This window comes from Dendrobium catenatum, unplaced genomic scaffold (genome assembly GCF_001605985.2).
Source record: "Dendrobium catenatum unplaced genomic scaffold, ASM160598v2 fragScaff_scaffold_1557, whole genome shotgun sequence".
Taxonomy (NCBI): domain Eukaryota; kingdom Viridiplantae; phylum Streptophyta; class Magnoliopsida; order Asparagales; family Orchidaceae; genus Dendrobium; species Dendrobium catenatum.
In genome coordinates, this window is record NW_021320019.1 from 6,183,426 (window position 1) to 6,202,141 (window position 18,716).

An 18,716-nucleotide genomic window follows, 5' to 3' on the forward strand; every position below is an offset into this window, starting at 1 on the left:
CTTCTTTCTAGACACATTAATGATCCTTTTAAAAAACTTATTTTTACAGATATTTTATATAACGAGAATTGGAATCTTCCTGCTACATTTATTCAAAACATTCCCATTAGGCTTGCATTTGCTGGAAAGCTATATCGAAACTGAAATTTAAGCATTTTTTGGTTTCTTTGCTTTGATAATGTGGATCTTGTGGATTGGCACAAACAAATTTGACATAAGAGGCACTCTCTAAGGTTTTCAACTTACTCTTGGCTTTCTTTTGTTGGTGGTCTTAAAATTGCTGATGCTCTTGCTATAAGAAAATTTTTGGTAAATAAGCTGTCCTTCTTTGTGATAGCTGCCCTGTGATCAACAGGCACTTGTTTTTCAATTTGATTTCTCTCTTAATCTTTTAGGGGAAGTTATTCTTATATTCTCTTCTTTCCTGCTGCCTCCTATGATTCTCCGGGCTCTGGATTTCATGGATGATAATGTTGGTAATAATGCTGAAGTTGCAAATGCTCATAGATTTCAGATTTCCTCACTCGTTTATTATATATGGAAAGAACGGAATAATTGAACTTAATAATTCCTTTCATACATTTTCTTCTCTTTATTATGAGACCTCGAGGTCTATCCTTCTAAAACTAAAAGGCTTGAAAGCTGCAACGACATCAAAATTTTTATTGGCTAGCCAAGATATTTTTATTCAGTTTTATATGGTATATATTGGATTCTTTTGTTGTCACCTTTCTTGGGACTATGATGAAAGATTATTCCTTTGCAATTCTTTGCTGAACTTCAAGGCCACTGCCTTGTCATTAGCAAATGTGTGAATTTAGTTTTCTTATTAGCTGCTACTTCCTCTTACATTTATTAAAATAATTTGGCTTTTGCTGCACCTCTGGATGGCATTGCTTTGCTCTGGCAATCGGGTTTGGCAAACTGTTCTGGGTTATTCTTGATTATTCTTGAATCATTTAATCCTTCCTGAGTCTTGGACTTGGTTATATTACCTTTTATTTAGCTGTTTTATTTCAGGACTATTAACTAGTTTTCTTCAGCTTCAGTTTTTTATTATTTCTTTACTATTTCATGTATTAGTGATAAATATCGGATTTATTTGTATCCTACTTATTGGTTATGATATGGGCTAGTCACTTAATTTTCTTAAAGAAAAAAGATGACGTAAGTTCTGTTGCTAAAGTTGAGTTGTCCATATGGAAAACTGCCATAAAAATATCATGCAATGAGAAAGTACCAATTTGTATTTTTGTATGTTAGCACATCCTTCATGATTGGAGCTCTAATTCAGATATGGCTAATAACAAAATTCAAATCATACTTCTCATTATATCGTTAGGATTCCACTCCAACTGTCAGGGCTGTGTGCTAGCCTATGTTGCAAGCTTTTCGGTTCCTTTTGAAATTCAAAAAAAAAAAAGTTTTTTGATCTGTGATGCTTAAATCCTTGAGCTGGAGAATTTGACTTGAAGCTGCAATTTGGTTAGTTTTCGAATTGTTAATTTCACAAATTCATCTTATTAGCAGAGGAGGTACACAAGCTTTATATGAATTTCTCTAGAATTTTTGCCGAGATGGATTGCACAATGGATAGATAATTTTTTTGCTTAGCATGTGGATGGCGTTAGGTATGACTGACTACCTTCATACCTCTTTATTGCAGACTTTAAAAGACATAGAAAATGCATTAGTTTCATCTCCTTTGGGTATAAACCCAATCCTTGGCGACCAACGAATCATCACACCAATCCCACCGTATGTATCTTGTTCATTTCCTTTTATGAGTTACTTTTATCTTGCCGATAATTGAGTTGTAATAACTAACTGGGCCTTCCTGTGACGAGTGAGATTGTTGATACTTTTCTCCTAAAACTGTTACAGACTGACCAAGGAGAACATGCAAGTGAGTTCTTACTGATGCATACACCATAACATGTTTTGCTTTCACTATTCTGAACTAGTAATTATGAAACTCTTGTTTCATTGTAGGCATTGTGCAAAGTGGTTTCCAAATGTGCTGAAGATGGTAGGCAAAGTATTAGAAGGGCACGGCAGAAGGTATGGCTGGCAGCTTTTCCTTCAGCATTTTTCACTGCGAGTGCTGCTATAACTTTTGAAGTTGCACTATTTACTAATATGATTCTGCAATATTAGTGCTAAGCTGTTTGGTTTGCTCTTATTGATAAAAGCCAACTAACTTGAAGACTCGATAAATAATTTTTACTGGTACACTTAATAATGCTCCACTCATAAAGCAAAATGAATTGACCCTGCTGTAACTACAGCTCTCTAAAACCAAAATTACGCGTTCCTGGTGGAGTGAAAATGCCTAAAGATTATTTCTTTGATGGCGTATACAAAGAGAAATAGCTGTTCTTCCAAGCTTTGATGACGAGGATACATTTCCAAAGCCGCTTCTTGTTTTCAATTTCCGAAGTGGATCGCTGCTTAAGCAAACTTGCCTTCACCTATAATGAGTTATTTTGTCAAATGTGTCAGTATGACCCTTTTATGGTCCACATCTAGTTTAAATTTGCAAAAACATAACAAGGTATACGTACTTTACGCAATGAAGAACTTCATAACTTTAAACCTTTCATCTATTTCACTGAGGAAGAAGGCTCCTTTAGGGTCTATTTGTTTAAAGGGATTCTTTGGAGTTATCACTAATGATAACTGGTGATCGGGTTGATAAAATCAATTTTCATTGTCGATGATCAATAATGGGTGGTGTTGCATGTGGGGGGCGGTGGATGTTGACAAGCAGGGTTGCATAGATCATTATGTTGCTTTAATATTTATTTTTTGAGAGCAAAATATGCATTTTAGAGAAAGAATTAAGGGGGGTAAATACTAAATAGAAAGAGATTGTGAAGAAAGATGAATGCCTTAGGAAGAGGAGCCTGATGATTAAGAGTAAGAGAGGAATCAGTTGTTCTAAGGGATGCTAGAAGAAAGCCCGTCTTTATTTTATATTATGCCATCTTCAATTAAAATGTAAGGCATATTATTTATATCTTAGATTGATTATTTTCTTTTAAGAAAAATAAATCGTATAGATTGCAATGATTTTAAAATTATTACGAGTGAATGTTTATGCACCCAACATTGCTTATTAATTTTGGACTTCAAGATGAAGGGATAGAAAATAAAAAATAAAGCAAATCATTGTTCTAGGATTAGATGGGGGCATTTAAAAAAATTAACAAAAATATTTTTGAGAGTAAGATTTTATTTGTGCATGAGGAAGTTAATGTTATGTGGCAAATAGTAGCTAGTGATATTAAGAATGTTGCAAAAGATGTACTTGGAGTATCAAAGAGAATCTACTAATATTAAAAATTGTTAGTGGTGGAATAAAAAATGTGCAAAAAAAAATAAAAAATAAGAAGAATTGTTATAAAATTAGTTTAGCGGTAAAAATTCTAATAATTGGGAAAGTATAAAGAGATCCATAAGGAGTCTAAGAAAGCAATTTGCAATGCAAATATTTTAGGTTTTAATGATTTATATAATAGATTAGATACTAAGGAGGGAGAAAGATATATATATATATATAAGTTAGCTAAACAAAAAGATATGAGTAGTAAGGATTTAGTTCAAGTGAAGTGCATTAAGGATGAAGCTCAAAAAGTGCTTTTATTAGAAGAGAATTTTTAACAAAGGTGGATGAGATATTTTGTTAAACTTTTCAATAAAGATTATGAGAATGCAGTTGACTTTAGTGACCTTAATACCCTAAATGAAAATAAAGATTTTTGTTTTTATGGGCGTATTAGTAAAACTAAAGTTGTAGACGTGTTCATTACAACCATTAACCGGTGAAGTTGTAGCTCCCACCTATCATCAATAATATTTCAAATTTTCCTAAAGCTACCCTCTTTGACTCCTAAGTTGGAGGCAATCATTTGTTTGACTTCATCCAATGCATTGTAGATGAAACTTATTGCTTCTTCTCAGCATCCACAATCCTTAAAACATGAATCAAAGGTCTAATGGTTGTAATGGCATATAAGATACTTTGCCAAAATCTATTATTTAAAACAATATTTTTAATCTTTTTTCTCTCAGCCTTCTTCGCCCAAGCACAACTCAACCACTGTGTATATAGCCTCTAAAGGTTGTTTAGCTTCCAACATACTCTCTAAGGTCAAGTAAGCGGTGACAAATCTTGTTGCTGCTGGTCTTAGAAATTCTTTATTTGAAAATTTTCTCATAAGAGCTAGAACCCAAGAGTTGTTGTAATAAACTTGGTTATTTTTTTTTCTTTAGTAATTGTATTCTTATGTTGAGGTATCTCCCCAAGCTTCTCAAGAATCAGATCTATACAATGTGCAACACATAGAGCCCAATACAGATGTTTCCTCTTCTCTATAAGTTTGTTACCTGCAGCCTTGTAAGAACTTGCATTATCTGTCACAATTTGTACAACCAAATGTTCTCCAACCTCAACAATGCTATATAATAATCCAAATATAATCTCAGCATTTTTGACCTGGTCATATGCTTCAACTGACTTTAAAAATACAATACCCTAAGGATTATTAATGAGAATGTTGATCAGACTTCTATGTTTGATATTAGACTATCCATATGACATAATTGTTACTCCTGCTTAGGACCAAGTCCTCTTAATTTCTTCGATGCTTTTATTGGTGCTTTCTAACTCCTTCAGAATCTATATTCTCAAATCATACATAGTTGGAGGTTTGAACCCTCTCCTAAATGCTCCAACTGAATGAATCATGTTATAATAGACATGTGATATTGCAACATTAAATGGAATTGCATTTTCGTTAAAAAACTTGCCTATGTCCTTATACACTCGTCTCTGTGCCTCCCTTGCATTTTTTGGGGCCATCTTCTGTGTAGTAGGAGGCATATTCTCTGACGTGTCCACCATATAATAATCCATAGGCCCTCTAGAACACCTAGATGAAATGAGCTTCATCAAAGAAGATGAATCCCTAATGCTGTGCTCACTCTCGTAGTAAGAGCCAACATCAACTCTGTCCTCAAATTGCTTCCATGCAAGATGTTTTGATGTGGTAGACTTATTCATGTATGACTTTATCTCCTCTCTTACAGTATCATGAACTTTAGAGCATGGAGCAACATTCTTATGAGATTCTGAAAGGTGATCCTTCATCCTAGTCACACCACCCTTCACAACTTTATCACAATAATCACAATTTAGATAGATATATGTTTTATCACTTCCCCCTACATCCACCCGAGTGTTATGTTTTCATGCTAGATCTTTTCTATGATCTGATGCAGCTTTATCCTTACTTCTGATCATTCTTTATGAGAAGAATATATTATTGCAATATATCGAATCCCTAAATATAATGCTTCACTTATTCTATATTAAGAAAATTTATACAAAGCATGCACTCATGAAGAAGCAGACTAACATTAACAACTATTACTAAAGGTGATGAATACAACAATATACCGGTCTGCCGGTGGTCCAAGGGGGCGTTGCCCCTTTGTGGGGTTCGACCTGCCCGGTCAGGTCACGGGGTCAAGGGGTAGCGCCCCTGCGGGGGTTTCCAGGGGTAGCGCCCCTGTGGGGGTTCACAGGGGCAGCGCCCGGAACAAATTTTTATTGTAAGAGTAATTTTGAACTTCTGCTTGATTTTAAAGTTCGTTAGTTGTTTCTATGGAAAGATACTGAATGATATTGAGCATGTACTGAGCAGTACCGAGCATGTACTTGCTCGGTACCGAGCGGTACCGAGTGGTACCGAGCATGTACCTAGTGGTACCAAACATTGTTGTATGAGTGGTACCGAGCATGTACCTAGCGGTACCAAGCATGTACCTAGCGGTATCGAGCATGTACTTAGCGGTATCGAGCATGTACCTAGCGATATAGAGCGATACCAAGCGGTACCGAGCAGACAGACCGATTGTGGAATCTTACTCAGTAGAATATGAAGGTCCTTATGGAAGAACAGACCGATCTTGTATTTCAAAATAAGGTGATAGATGGAACAACGAAGAAGAAGAGCTTTCAGTGGTTGGTCGAAGGAGACTCAAACCCAACTTGCGGTAGAAGATAACTCCAAGAAATAGGCGAAGAGAAACTCACAGTGGAAGGAAGCCGACGCCGAACGAAGAGGGAAAAAGGTCACTTGAAGAAGAAGGGAGAAAACCTATTTTTGGGAAATGACGGAAGACCGCGCGGGGGCTGGGGGGTCCGAACCGAAGAAATATATATTAGGTTAGCCTTTTTTTTTAAAAGTTTTTAGAGGCGGACGCCTCTAAACCGTGAGGGGAGGCGAGCCTCAGTAAACTTGAGGCGTACGCCTCAAATCCTGAACTCTTTGCGTGGGCTTTGAGGCTTAAAGGTCGCCCCTTTTATTGAGCAATTTTAAACCATGTATAACATATAAGCAAGGATCTATGCTCTAATATCAATTAATTTGGGATTTTTATGAGGGTTACTAAAAGGCGTTTTCTAGAGCTTGCCACCTTTCTCTCAACGGAGGATACTTAGAATTTTGTATGTTTTAAAGACCAAAATTATAGGCAGCATTGGTTCTTCATGCACCAAAAAAGATTAAGGGCTGGGATTCTTTGTATAGGATTTAAAGGTGGACCTTTGGTAAGATTTTAGATCTTAAGATTTTGTCTGTGCATGAGGATGCTAATGTTATGTGGCAAATAGTAGTTAGTGATATTAAGAATGTTGCAAAAGATGTACTTGGAGTATCAAAGAGAATCTACTAATATTAAAAATTGTTAGTGGTGGAATAAAAAATGTGCAAAAAAAAATAAAAAATAAGAAGAATTGTTATAAAATTAGTTTAGCGGTAAAAATTCTAATAATTGGGAAAGTATAAAGAGATCCATAAGGAGTCTAAGAAAGCAATTTGCAATGCAAATATTTTAGGTTTTAATGATTTATATAATAGATTAGATACTAAGGAGGGAGAAAGATATATATATATAAGTTAGCTAAACAAAAAGATATGAGTAGTAAGGATTTAGTTCAAGTGAAGTGCATTAAGGATGAAGCTCAAAAAGTGCTTTTATTAGAAGAGAATTTTCAACAAAGGTGGATGAGATATTTTGTTAAACTTTTCAATAAAGATTATGAGAATGCGATTGACTTTAGTGACCTTAATACCCTAAATGAAAATAAAGATTTTTGTTTTTATGGGCGTATTAGTAAAACTAAAGTTAAAGATGCTTTAAAGAAAATGAAGTATGGAAAAGGCTGATGATATTCCAATAGAGGTGTGGTAATGCTTAGGAGACGAAGGAATTTCTTGGCTAACTAAAATTTTTATTATTATTTTGAAGACTAAAAAGATGCCAGATTAGTGGAGAATGAGTGTGTTGATTCTTAATTTCCTATGTTTAAGAATAAAGGTGATACACAAGATTGTGCGAATTATAGAGGAATTAATTTAATGTGTCATACCTTAAAACTATGTGAGAGAGTTATGGAGCATAGGTTGTGGCGTGACACTAATGTTTCTCAAAATCAATTTGGATTCATACCAGGTAGGTTTACCATGGAATCTATACATTTATTAAGAGGTTTGATGGAGAAGTATAGAGAGAATAAGAAGGATCTACATATGATTTTTATTTACTTAGAGAAAACATATGATAAAGTTCTAAGAAAAGTGCTATGGAGAGTTCTACACTAAGTTGCATCAATACACCTATTTATGAAGGCGTGCTGTATCTGATACACCGATACACGGATACGCCTCCGATGCGACACCAATACGTGTAAGATACGACAAAGTCGTATCCAGTTAAAATACTATTTAATTTTAAAAGGACACGCATATTCGTGTCCGTTGAAAAACAAAAAAAATTCCTAAAAAAAGACATGTCATATTTACTTCCACGGCTGCGTGCGAGGTTCTCTCATTTCCTAGATGGATTTAAGTCTCTTGATGATATGAGAATGTTAGAAATTGCTAATCTTTTACTAGATGAGCTTGAATTAGAAGTTATGATATTTTGATGTAGAACTACAATAGATGTAATGATTTTGTCAGATTTTACACGATCTTTTGATTAGAGAAACAACAAATAAATCTACTAGCAAATAAAACGACGAATCAAAACGTAAAAAGGGGTCACTAGCGTTTAGGCTAAGTTGCACTTCAAGAGATTTGCATCATCAAAATATGGTAGGAATATAACATCATGCCTACGTAGTAGCATTCAATGTAAATCCCTAGTCTAACAACAAGAATTAGAAACAAAGAAGTACACTTAAATCCCTATGTTTACTAGGCTTGGCAGAAGTAGGCAGATGCGACCTTTGAGATTACAATCAATATCACGAAGAAAAGATTAGGCTTAGAAAATACAAGAAAAGTGGTGATTAGGAAACCTTCGTCAAGGACCGGGTGCGATCCTCCACTCGACGATCTCAAGTTGTTCTTCAATAGCTTCGACTAAGGCGTCCAAGATACGGTTCTATGTAATCCTCCATCGTATGGTCGATTCTTGGATTGACGTCGAAGAAGGTTGAATGGAGAATATGCACGAATTCGTGTTATTCGTAGGCAATCCCGTAAACAGTGTCGTGGTCAGCCATCCATTTAGTACTTTGCTGTTTTTTGATTGGCGAGTTGTTAATCAGCAAGGGAAGTCTCCTCCAACTGTAGTATGACGATTCGGACTAGTGGAAATTGGGTGGCAGCAGGTTGGTCCTCTTAAAACAGCAGTATTGAGGCGTCAAGCTGCTGGAATTCAAGAAGAATTGCTGGAACTTTCTGGCTGCAGCTTTAGAGGGAAGAAGACTCAACGTTTGGCAGAATTTTGGGAGAGAATTGTAGTAGGAAATTAATATACCAGCCTTGGGAAGTTTCGGCCAGCAGAGAAATGAGATGGGCTCAATTCCAAATTAAAATAGGAGGTTTTGGAAAGATATAAAGAATTGGATGCATGAGAGGAATTTCGGTTAGGTGGGGTGGTGGGTTTTGAATTCTTTCCAAAAGAGATTGGGGGGTTTTACGAAATAAATCCTTGGGATTTATTAGAGAGGGGGCCGACAGCTTAATGACCAAGGAGGAGATTGGGGAGGGGATTTGGGTTGCTTAATTAAGGTTTTAGGAATTAGGTAAGTGTTTAAATAAATCCAATTTGAATTTGAAATTCAAATGGATTTGATTTAAGAACTTTCCTAAAATAGATTTGATAAATTAGGAAATATTTTGAATTTCAAATTAGTTGTTTTGAATTCAAAATTTTGTCCAAAATTTAACCAATTCTAAATTTGGGCATGATGCTTTGAGCGGGAAGAGGGAGGGAAGTAGGTAGAGGGGCGGCGGGTGGGGCTTGGCCGTGGGGGATGAAGAGGGGTTAATGGAGGTGGAGCTTTGTATGGTCGGTGGCTTGAGGGATCCGGGCAGAGGAGGTTAGCGTCGGCAATAGAGTTGGGAAAGAAAGAGAAAAAGATAATAAGTCGAACCACGAACCCGACTTATCTAGGTTGGTGGGTAATGCACAAGTCTTCTCTCTCCTAGGGTTCTCTTTCCATGATTCTCCAACTTTCACAAGAAAACTCAAGTGCAGAAATTTCTTTGATAAATCTTCATTAACCTCAAAAAAGAACGAGGGCTATATAAAGCCTCATACAAGGACTCAAAGACAAATGACAATAATTCCCCTTGGGCTTACATATGACATCTCTTAGTAAAAGGGTACAACGGGAAAGCAAATAAAATGCGACAACATAAATAAGAAAATACATAGAATAAATAAAAAATACAATGACTCAATCATGGCCGTAGATCGGAGGCCACGCCTCTGATAAACCTTCCATGATCTGAAGTCCCCATCATATTTATTGAAGATTATATAGATGTTCAAAGACAAACCATTGAAGAAGCTAATCATATCATTCCTTCTATTGAATAGATGAAACTTCATCTGCTAGACAATTTATGTTTATGCTTTTGTTATTGTACTAGACAATTAATGCTTACTTTTATTTTGATATTGTAAGCCACAAGGATATAAATGATGTTGCTTTCCTTTTTTTGTAATTTCAAATATTATGTTTTGATTGCTTACTTAATTTTTATTTATGATTTATAAATTATAATGACTTTTCGACGCCGTACCCGTATCCTGTATTTTTAAGAATTGACATGTCCCGTATCCGTATCCGTGTCGCCGTATCCGTATCAAGGCAACATAAGTTCTATATAAGAAAGTGGTTAATAATGCTTATATTCATATTATTAAGAATATGTATTCATGAGATGTTAGTTGTGTTCAAACACATGGTGGTTTGACCAAGTATTTTTCTATTTGAGTTGGACTACATCAATGATCAACCTTAATCCCATATCCTCTTGCTTTAGTCATGGATGTTCTCACTAGACATTTGCAAGAGTTTGTACCCTGATGTATGCTTTTTGCTGATGATATTCTTCTTGTTGATAAGACTAGAGTGGGAGTTGAAGGTAAATTTGAAAGTCTTGAATTATGGAGGTCAACCTTAGAGTTTAAAGGCTTTCGTTTGAGTAGGTCTAAAATTGAATATATGGAGTGTAATTTTAGTAATAATAGATCTAGTGGGTGGATTGTAACTTTGGACGATCAAGTCATTATTAAGAGTACACGTTTTAAATATCTTGGGTCTATTGTTTATAGTGATGGTGAAATAGTTAGGGATATTATTAGTAGAACTCAAGTTGGATGGTTGAAGTGGAGGAATGCATCAGGCTTGTTGTGTGATATAGAAGTCCCTCGTAAACTTAAGGGAAAATTCTATTAGATGGTAGTGAGATCTGTAATACTTTATTGTGAAGAATGTTGGCCATTAAAATAGAAGCATAATATTATTAAGTTAAGTGTTGCAGATATGAGGATGCTCAGGCGGATGAGTGGCTTTACTCTTAGAGACAAGATACGAAATGAGCTTATACGTGAATGGGGTAACTCCAGTGGAAGATAAGATTAGAGAGAGTCGCCTTAGATGGTTTGGTCACCTAAAACATTGGCCTTCCGATGACCCGAGTAAGAAAGTAGATGCATTAGATTTGACTTATATTAAGAAAGATAGAGATAGATCTGAAAAGATTTGGTTAGAAAATATTAGAAATGACCTTTCTTTATTAGATTTAGATGAGAATTTGACTCTTAACAAGATACAATAGAGAAAAATGATTCATGTAGCCGATCCAACATAGTAGGATAAAGGCTTATTGTTATTGTTGTATCTATCTTTAATGATAATTACAATGGTAAGCATATCTATCATGAAAAATGGCTTTTGAAATTCTAACAAATTAGTAAAAGAGAAATAAAGATGATGATATAATTATAAATTTGATACATTAAATAACATTGAACAACTTCAGACAAAATAAATCATTATTAAAGATTTAATTTGATGCCTCAACAAACTGCATCAATTTACCCGGCGGTGAAGAATTTTATTTTCTGGAATTAACATCTACTTGAGGAAGAACTAGAGATCCCCTATATATGTGCTGATATGATCATTTGGTCGTTCTATTTTGGAGATGTGGGTATACTTTCCCATATTGCAATGTGTTGTAGATATCTAATTAGTGTAATTAAATCCAATGTGGCCTGCTATTACCCTTTTTGAGTATTGGCCATTACAGACCCCCTCTTAACATCCTCACCTACTTCTTTCTTAATCCTTTTAAACCTACCTCTCTCTTGATGGAAGGATCTACTCGTGTTGGATTAGTTATTTTTCTAGTCCTTTATGTCTGTTTTTAGGTATCACTAGGTCTTTTGTCTACTTGTTATGGTCCGCGTGGGTTCTCTTATTGACTTCTACAGTTCATAGCATGATTTGGGGACTTCTACATTTTGATATTTATTCTCTTGCCAGCTTTGTAAGCTATTCGCTATGACAATTTATCAACAAGCTATTCCTAGACACTTAATGATTCTTCTATTTCTACATTTATTTAAGTGGATGGTTTGTTTAACTAGATTTTTAGGAATAACATAGAGGGCAAGGTTTGGATTTCCTATCTCAGTTCTTGCTTATAACATCAATGTTTAAAATTGCGTAATCGGGTATTGAGATGTTGTTCGTTCATGAGGCGAGGCGTTTTGAGGCGTAAGCCTCAAAATAAAAAAATTGCGTAAACATAAAATGATAAATTTTGTATATACTAATGAGCAAATCATATATAAAACATAAAATTGCATAAGATATGAAGTAAAATCAAAATATCCCAATAGTAAGACAACATGAAATTTAGTTCAACTCAAATTCCATCTTTACCAAATCGCAATATTCTTTTTATTAACATATAATTCCAAAAATAAATAGCAATGACATATCACATAAGAACTCATTAGTCATCAGCACTGTCGTCACTAAGGGGTTCTTCATTTGAATCATCATTGTGATGAACTGCTCTCTCCCCTTCCTCCTCTCCTGTAGAGTCCACTGTCTCCCAATCAGGTCCTTCTTCCTCAATATCAGTTATCTTCCTCTTTCCTAAATATTTTTGAACAATTCAAAATAAATAATAATGTAAATCATTAATAAAAGTCTAATAAAACTATAATATTTATATACCTTTATTGAGTTGTGGTGGATGTAGATGCTTTAAGACCATCAAAGAAATCAACATTTAAATCTTTATCTTGTAATTCAGATGGCATCACTTCAACTTCATCATCTACAAACCACTCATCATCAGATGTCACATCCTCGCAAAGCAGATGATCTTCATCATCAATTAATTCTATTTTTTTTTTTCAAATTCCTATCTCTGAGTCTCCTATTGTACATAATGTACACCAGTGAATTAATCTTCAATGTGGACAAGCGATTTCTCCTCTTTGTATATACTTGGTTGTAGCTACTCTAATTTCTTTCACAACTAGATGAAGAACATGTCAAGCTCAAAACTTTTATAGCAAAATGCTGTAATTATGGAGTCCCATCACCAAATTGAATTCACCACTCAACTAATATTTATATGAGAGAGTTTAATTAGTGCGAAAAAAAGAACTTTCAAATAAATGTTTAAAACATTAAATAAAATTGCCTGGAGATCGTTTGACAATTGTATCCTTTGCTTGTTGTAATCCAAAAAAGCCTTCTTTGTTTTTAAAATGTACCAATTATATGTCAGCATTTGATCTTTCAGTTGCATCACTTATTAGCCGATCCATGCAATGATACAATCCCAACTTTATTTCAGGGTTTGTAGACTTGTTCTCTGCATATTGATACTGAGGGTTTAGGTAATAACCAGCTGCATGCAAGTGCCGGTGAAGTTGTAGCTCCCACTTATCATCATTAATATTTCAAATTTTCCTAAAACTACCCTTTTTGCCTCCTAAGTTGGAGGCAATTATTTCTTTGGCTTCATCCATGACATTGTAGATGAAACTCATTGCAGGCTTCTTTTCAGCATCCACAATCCTTAAAACATGAATCAAAGGTCTAGTAGTTGTAATGACATATAAGATACTTTGCCAAAATCTATTATTTAAAACAATCTTTCTAATCTCTTTTCCCTCAGCCTTTTTCGCCTAAGCACAACTCAACTACTGTGTACATAGCCTCTAAAGGTTGTCTAGCATCCAACATACTCTCTAAGGTCAAGTAAGTTGTGACAAATCATGTTGTTGCTGGCATTAGAATTTATTTCTTTGAAAGTTTTCTTATAAGAGCTAGAACCCAAGAGTTGTTGTAAATAAATTTGGTTATTTTTTTTGCTTTAGTAAGTGCATTATTATGTTGAGGTAGCTCCCCAAGCTTCTCAAGAATCAGATCTATGCAATGTGCAGTACATAGAATTCAGTACAGATGTTTCCTCTTCTCCATAAATTTGTTACCTGCAGCCTTGTAAGCACTTGCATTATCTATACCAACTTGTACAACTAAATGTTTTCCAACCTCCTCAACAATGCTATCTAATAATCCAAATATAAACTCAGCATCTTTGACCTGGTCAGATGCTTCAACTGACCATAAAAATACTGTACCATAAGGATTATTAATGAGAATGTTGATCAAACTTTTATGTTTGATATCAGACCACCCATATGACATAATTGTTACTCCTGTTTAGGCTCAAGTTCTCTTAATTTCTTCGATGCTTTTATCAGTGCTTTCCAACTCCTTCAGAATCTATGTTCTCAAATTATACATAGTTGGAGGTTTGAACCCTCTTCTAAATGCTCCAACTGAACGAATCATGTTGTAATAGGCAGGTGATGTTACAACATTAAATGGAATTGCATTTTCGTAGAAAAATCTGTCTATATCCTTGCACACTCTTCTCCGTGCCTCCCTTGCATTTTCTAGGGCCATCTTCTGTGTAGTAGGAGGCATATCCTCTGATGTATCCACCATATAATGATCCATAGGCCCTTTAGCACCCCTTCATCGAAGAAGATGAATCCCTAACGCTGCGCTCATTCTTGTAGTAAGAGCCAACATTTACTCTATCCTCAAATTGCTTCCATGCAAGATGTTTTGACGTGGCAGACTTATTCATGTATGACTTTATCTCCTCCCTTACAGTATCACGAACTTTGGAGCATGGAACAACATTCTTATGGGATTTTGAAAGATGATCCTTCATCCTAGTCACACCCCCCTTCACAACTTCATCACAATAATTGCATTTTAGATAGATATATGTTTTATCACTTCCCCCTACATCCACCTGAGTGTTATGTTTCCAAGCTGGATCTTTTCTATGATATGATGCAACTTTATTCTTACTTTTGACCATCCTTTATGAGAAGAATATATTAGTGCAATATATCGAATCACTAAATATAATGTTTCACTTATTCTATATTAAGAAAACTTATACAAAGCATGCACTCATGAAGAAGCAGACTAACACTAACAACTATTACTAAAGGTGATGAATACAACAATATATTTGTCTGCAGGTGGTCCAAGGGGGCGTTGCCCCTTGGTGGGGTTCGACCTGCCCGGTCAGGTCGAGGGGTCAAGGGGTAGCGCCCATGCGGGGGTTTTCGGGGGCACTGCCCCCGAAACAAATTTTTGTTGTAAAAGTAATTTTGAAGTTCTGCTTGTTTTTAAAGTTTGTAAGTTGTTTGTATGGAAAGATACTAAACGGTATCGAGCATGTACTGAGCTGTACCGAGCATGTACCTAGTGGTATCAAACATTGTTATACCGAGTGGTACCGAGCTTGTACCTAGCGGTACCGAGCATGTACCTAGCGATACAGAGCGATACCAAGCGATACCGAGCAGACAGACCGATTGTGGAATCTTACTCAGCAGAATATGGAGGTCCTTATGGCAGAACATATCGATCTTGTATTTCAAAATAAGGTGATAGATGGAATCACAAAGAAGAAGAGCTTTCAGTGGTTGGTCGAAGGAGACTCCAACCCAACTTGTGGTAGAAGATAACTCCAAGAAATAGGCGAAGAGCAACTCACGGTGGAAGGAAGCTGACGCCGAACAAAGAGGGAAAAAGGTCGCTTGAAGAAGAAGGTTGAAAACCTATTTTTGGAAATGACGGAAGACCGCGCGGGGGCTGGGGGGTCCGAACTAAAGAAATATATATTAGGTTAGCTTTTTTTTTTTTTTTTTTTTTTTTTTAATTTTTAGAGGCGGACGCCTCTTAACTGTGAGGCGAGGCGAGCCTCAGTAAACTTGAGGCGTACGCCTCAAATCCTGAACTCTTTGCATGGGCTTTAAGGCTTAAAGAGGCGAAATTACGCTGAGGCGCGCCTCTTATTGCACAATTTTAAACCATGTAACATATAAGCAAGGATCTATGCCTAATATCAAATAATTTGGGATTTTGATGAGGGTTACTGAAAGGTGTTTTCTAGAGCTTGCCACCTTTCTCTCAACGTAGGATACTTATAATTTTGTATGTTTTAAAGAACAAAATTATAGGCAGCATTGGTTCTTCGAGCACCAAAAAAGATTAAGGGCGGGGATTCTTTGTATAGGATTTAAAGGTGGACCTTTGGAAAACCAAGATAGTGTTAGACCGGTTCACAATGAACTGGTCCAGCTCCAGCCGGCCCAAAGGGGGCCGGCTCACATGGTTTATAGGAGGTGGAGGCTTCCGCCTCCTCTGCTTGGTCCACCTAATGGGGCGGGCCCCATTATTCAAATTGAATAAAAAATTCAAACGGAGTGGACGGCTAGGGTTTGGGAGGGAAAATAAATTAGGAAGTATCTTGTATTAAAGGGGATGAGGGAATTAGGGAGTTTCATGTTTTGATTGATTGGAAATTAGGGTTCTTGGTGTTGGGCTCTAGACATCTCTTGTCTAGAGATTTGGGTGAGACGACCCTCCTCTGGAATTGAGGATCTCTTGCATCTTGTTTTACGTTTGCTCCCTTTTGCTTTCTATAAAGAAGTTGCTATCGTGTGCTTGTTTTTCTACGACGATTCTTTGATTTTTCTCGCTGTTTTATTAATTTTGATTAGGTTTGCTTGCGAACTCAAGTAGATTTGATAGGATTACTTGTGAACTCAAGTATTTCCTATAAGATAGGCTTTCTTATAATAATGTGGCAAAAATAAACAACTGTATTGAATTTGGTATGGACGGAAGAGGTGTTACCTTTTTGAGGAGAGATGACTGAATATAACAAAATAAGAGATTGATTATTTGTCAATCTAAAGAGGACTCTTCATTTGAGTTTAATTGTTATTATGTTGTTCGTTTGAATTTTTTCTTTGTATTCCTGGCTTCCTTGCCTTACCTTGCACCCAATGGACTATTTTCCTTGAAAGGATGAGAAGGGCGCTTAGTTCAGTAGTTAAAGATACGGGAGAAAAGGGGTCAAGCTAGAGAGTGCGGGATGAAGTCCTTTATTCCATTTGATTCATTATTTGAATTCATGAATGATTGAAAAATAATCAATTATAAGTGATTATTTTTAGGAAAATAAATCCTATTTAAAATAATAGCTAAAAATTGATAATAATCTTATTATTAATTTTTTTAATAAATTAGCGCCTCGATGATAATAGGCTAGCATCTCGCCTCTCTTCGTATGCAGTTTTGGGTGGAGGGATGCTTATCTACAGAATTATGATTTATAACTTTTTCCACATATAATGAAATGATAAACAAACATTCAAACTTGTTCTTCCCTTGTGCGAAGAAAAGTTTAATTTATTTAGTCTATCCTTTATTTAGTCTATCCTAGTGATAATACCAAGCTTCGATGCTAAAGACATTTTGCTCAAAAGTTTTTTCTTTGCTTCAAAACTTTGAAGAACCATGTATATAGTTTTTAATTTTCGTTTGCGTTTTAGATATGTAAAATTACAAGATTGTATTAAAGCCTTTCTCATGTCATATCAATTTCGGATATTGCAGGCTCTAGATACAATAAAGAAGTCAGCATCAAGCATTCCAAAAGATGATGTGAAAAGATTGGAGAAAGAAGTAATTATATACTGCATTGCGCTCCCCCATGATTCTTTTTGGTCTAGTATTAAAAACAAGTACTCCTATTTTTCTTGATCAGATTGAAGAGATCACAAAGCACTTCATCAAGTCGGCGGATGAGATGTCCCGGGCAAAGGAGAAGGAAGTAGCTGGGAGCTGAAGTTATATCTTTAGATGTTTATGAGTATAGCTTCCTGTGAAATGTGCTGGAATCACGCTGTCTTTCATAATCTGGTAAACCGTTCAGATTTTCTAATCTTGGTGGTGGTCGGTGGTCTATGCAAAGCCATATCTCTTTCCTAATTCTCCATCTTCTCTTTCCTAATTCTCCATCTTCTTTAAAGTATTTTATCCCTGGGTTTAGTTAATTGGTCACATACGTGGTTACATAATGATAGGAAACAGTAGTTTCTAACATTGGTAATCAATTAAAAGGGCGCTTCGTTTTGATGTTATATAGGTGGTTGTCTTTTTGATCCGTAAATGTAATATGTTTGATTAATTGCTTTCTTGAAGTACGCAAGGTATTATTTTTTTTTAATGATTTTTGTAAACAATTTTTTAATTAGAATGTAATGTTTAGCTGTCAAAATTGGTCAACATTTAGATGCCACTTAATAGGATTGAGACATCCTTCATAAATTATTATTTAAAAATATAAACAAATCCAATAATTGACTTATACTTGAAATTTAAAATTATACATCATATGTTAGCCAATTAAACTCCCCAATTTGCGTATTTAATCATTAAATTGTGTTTATAATTGGTTATTTTTCTCCATTACTACCCAACAAAGTGAGGATTTTGTGTACATTCACCTAATGTTCGATCTTGGTATTGCTGCTGGAGGCATTGATGCGATATCTGGAAAAGGCTATGCTATTTAAGATCAAATTTGGCTGGTTAAGTTGGCGATAATTTGGGTATATTACATGTTTTTAATTTGTTGTTGTGATATGAACATCAATGTCATGCTCTAGCTCGCATCGCGTTGCCAAGATCCCATCAGGATTGTGAAGCACTATGTCTAAAGAACTATCAACTTGAAGAAGGATGGAAATGGATTAACTTGGGTTAATAACTTTTCAAGCGTGTATATTATTTTGTTATGCTTTGGACATGTTTTCTTGTGTTATTTGACGGTTTGTTTGAGCTTGTGTTATAGCTAATAGTTGTCATCATATGGTGATAGTAATGGTTAGTAGTAAATGGATATTGTTGCGTGTCATGACACATTTGCTGTGGTAGAGGGATAGAATCATAAATAAGAGAAAGGGATGCAAAAATTATAAGCGACAATTAATTT

The 18,716-nt window shown here is 35.4% G+C and overlaps 1 protein-coding gene across 2 annotated transcripts in view; it reads left to right on the plus strand.

The window, feature by feature from the left end:
* The window catches only part of LOC110102749 (ribosome-recycling factor), a 39,410-nt gene extending 21,462 nt beyond the window's left edge, over nucleotides 1-17,948 (plus strand). For both annotated transcript variants that reach the window (XM_020831208.2, XM_020831209.2), the window contains exons 4-8: nucleotides 1,667-1,758; nucleotides 1,885-1,906; nucleotides 1,993-2,061; nucleotides 17,336-17,404; nucleotides 17,487-17,948. In XM_020831208.2, the coding sequence (XP_020686867.1) occupies nucleotides 1,667-1,758; nucleotides 1,885-1,906; nucleotides 1,993-2,061; nucleotides 17,336-17,404; nucleotides 17,487-17,567 (333 nt within the window). In that variant the 3' untranslated portion in view covers nucleotides 17,568-17,948. The remainder of the gene's footprint in view (nucleotides 1-1,666; nucleotides 1,759-1,884; nucleotides 1,907-1,992; nucleotides 2,062-17,335; nucleotides 17,405-17,486) is intronic.
* Nucleotides 17,949-18,716: the final 768 nt, after the last annotated feature.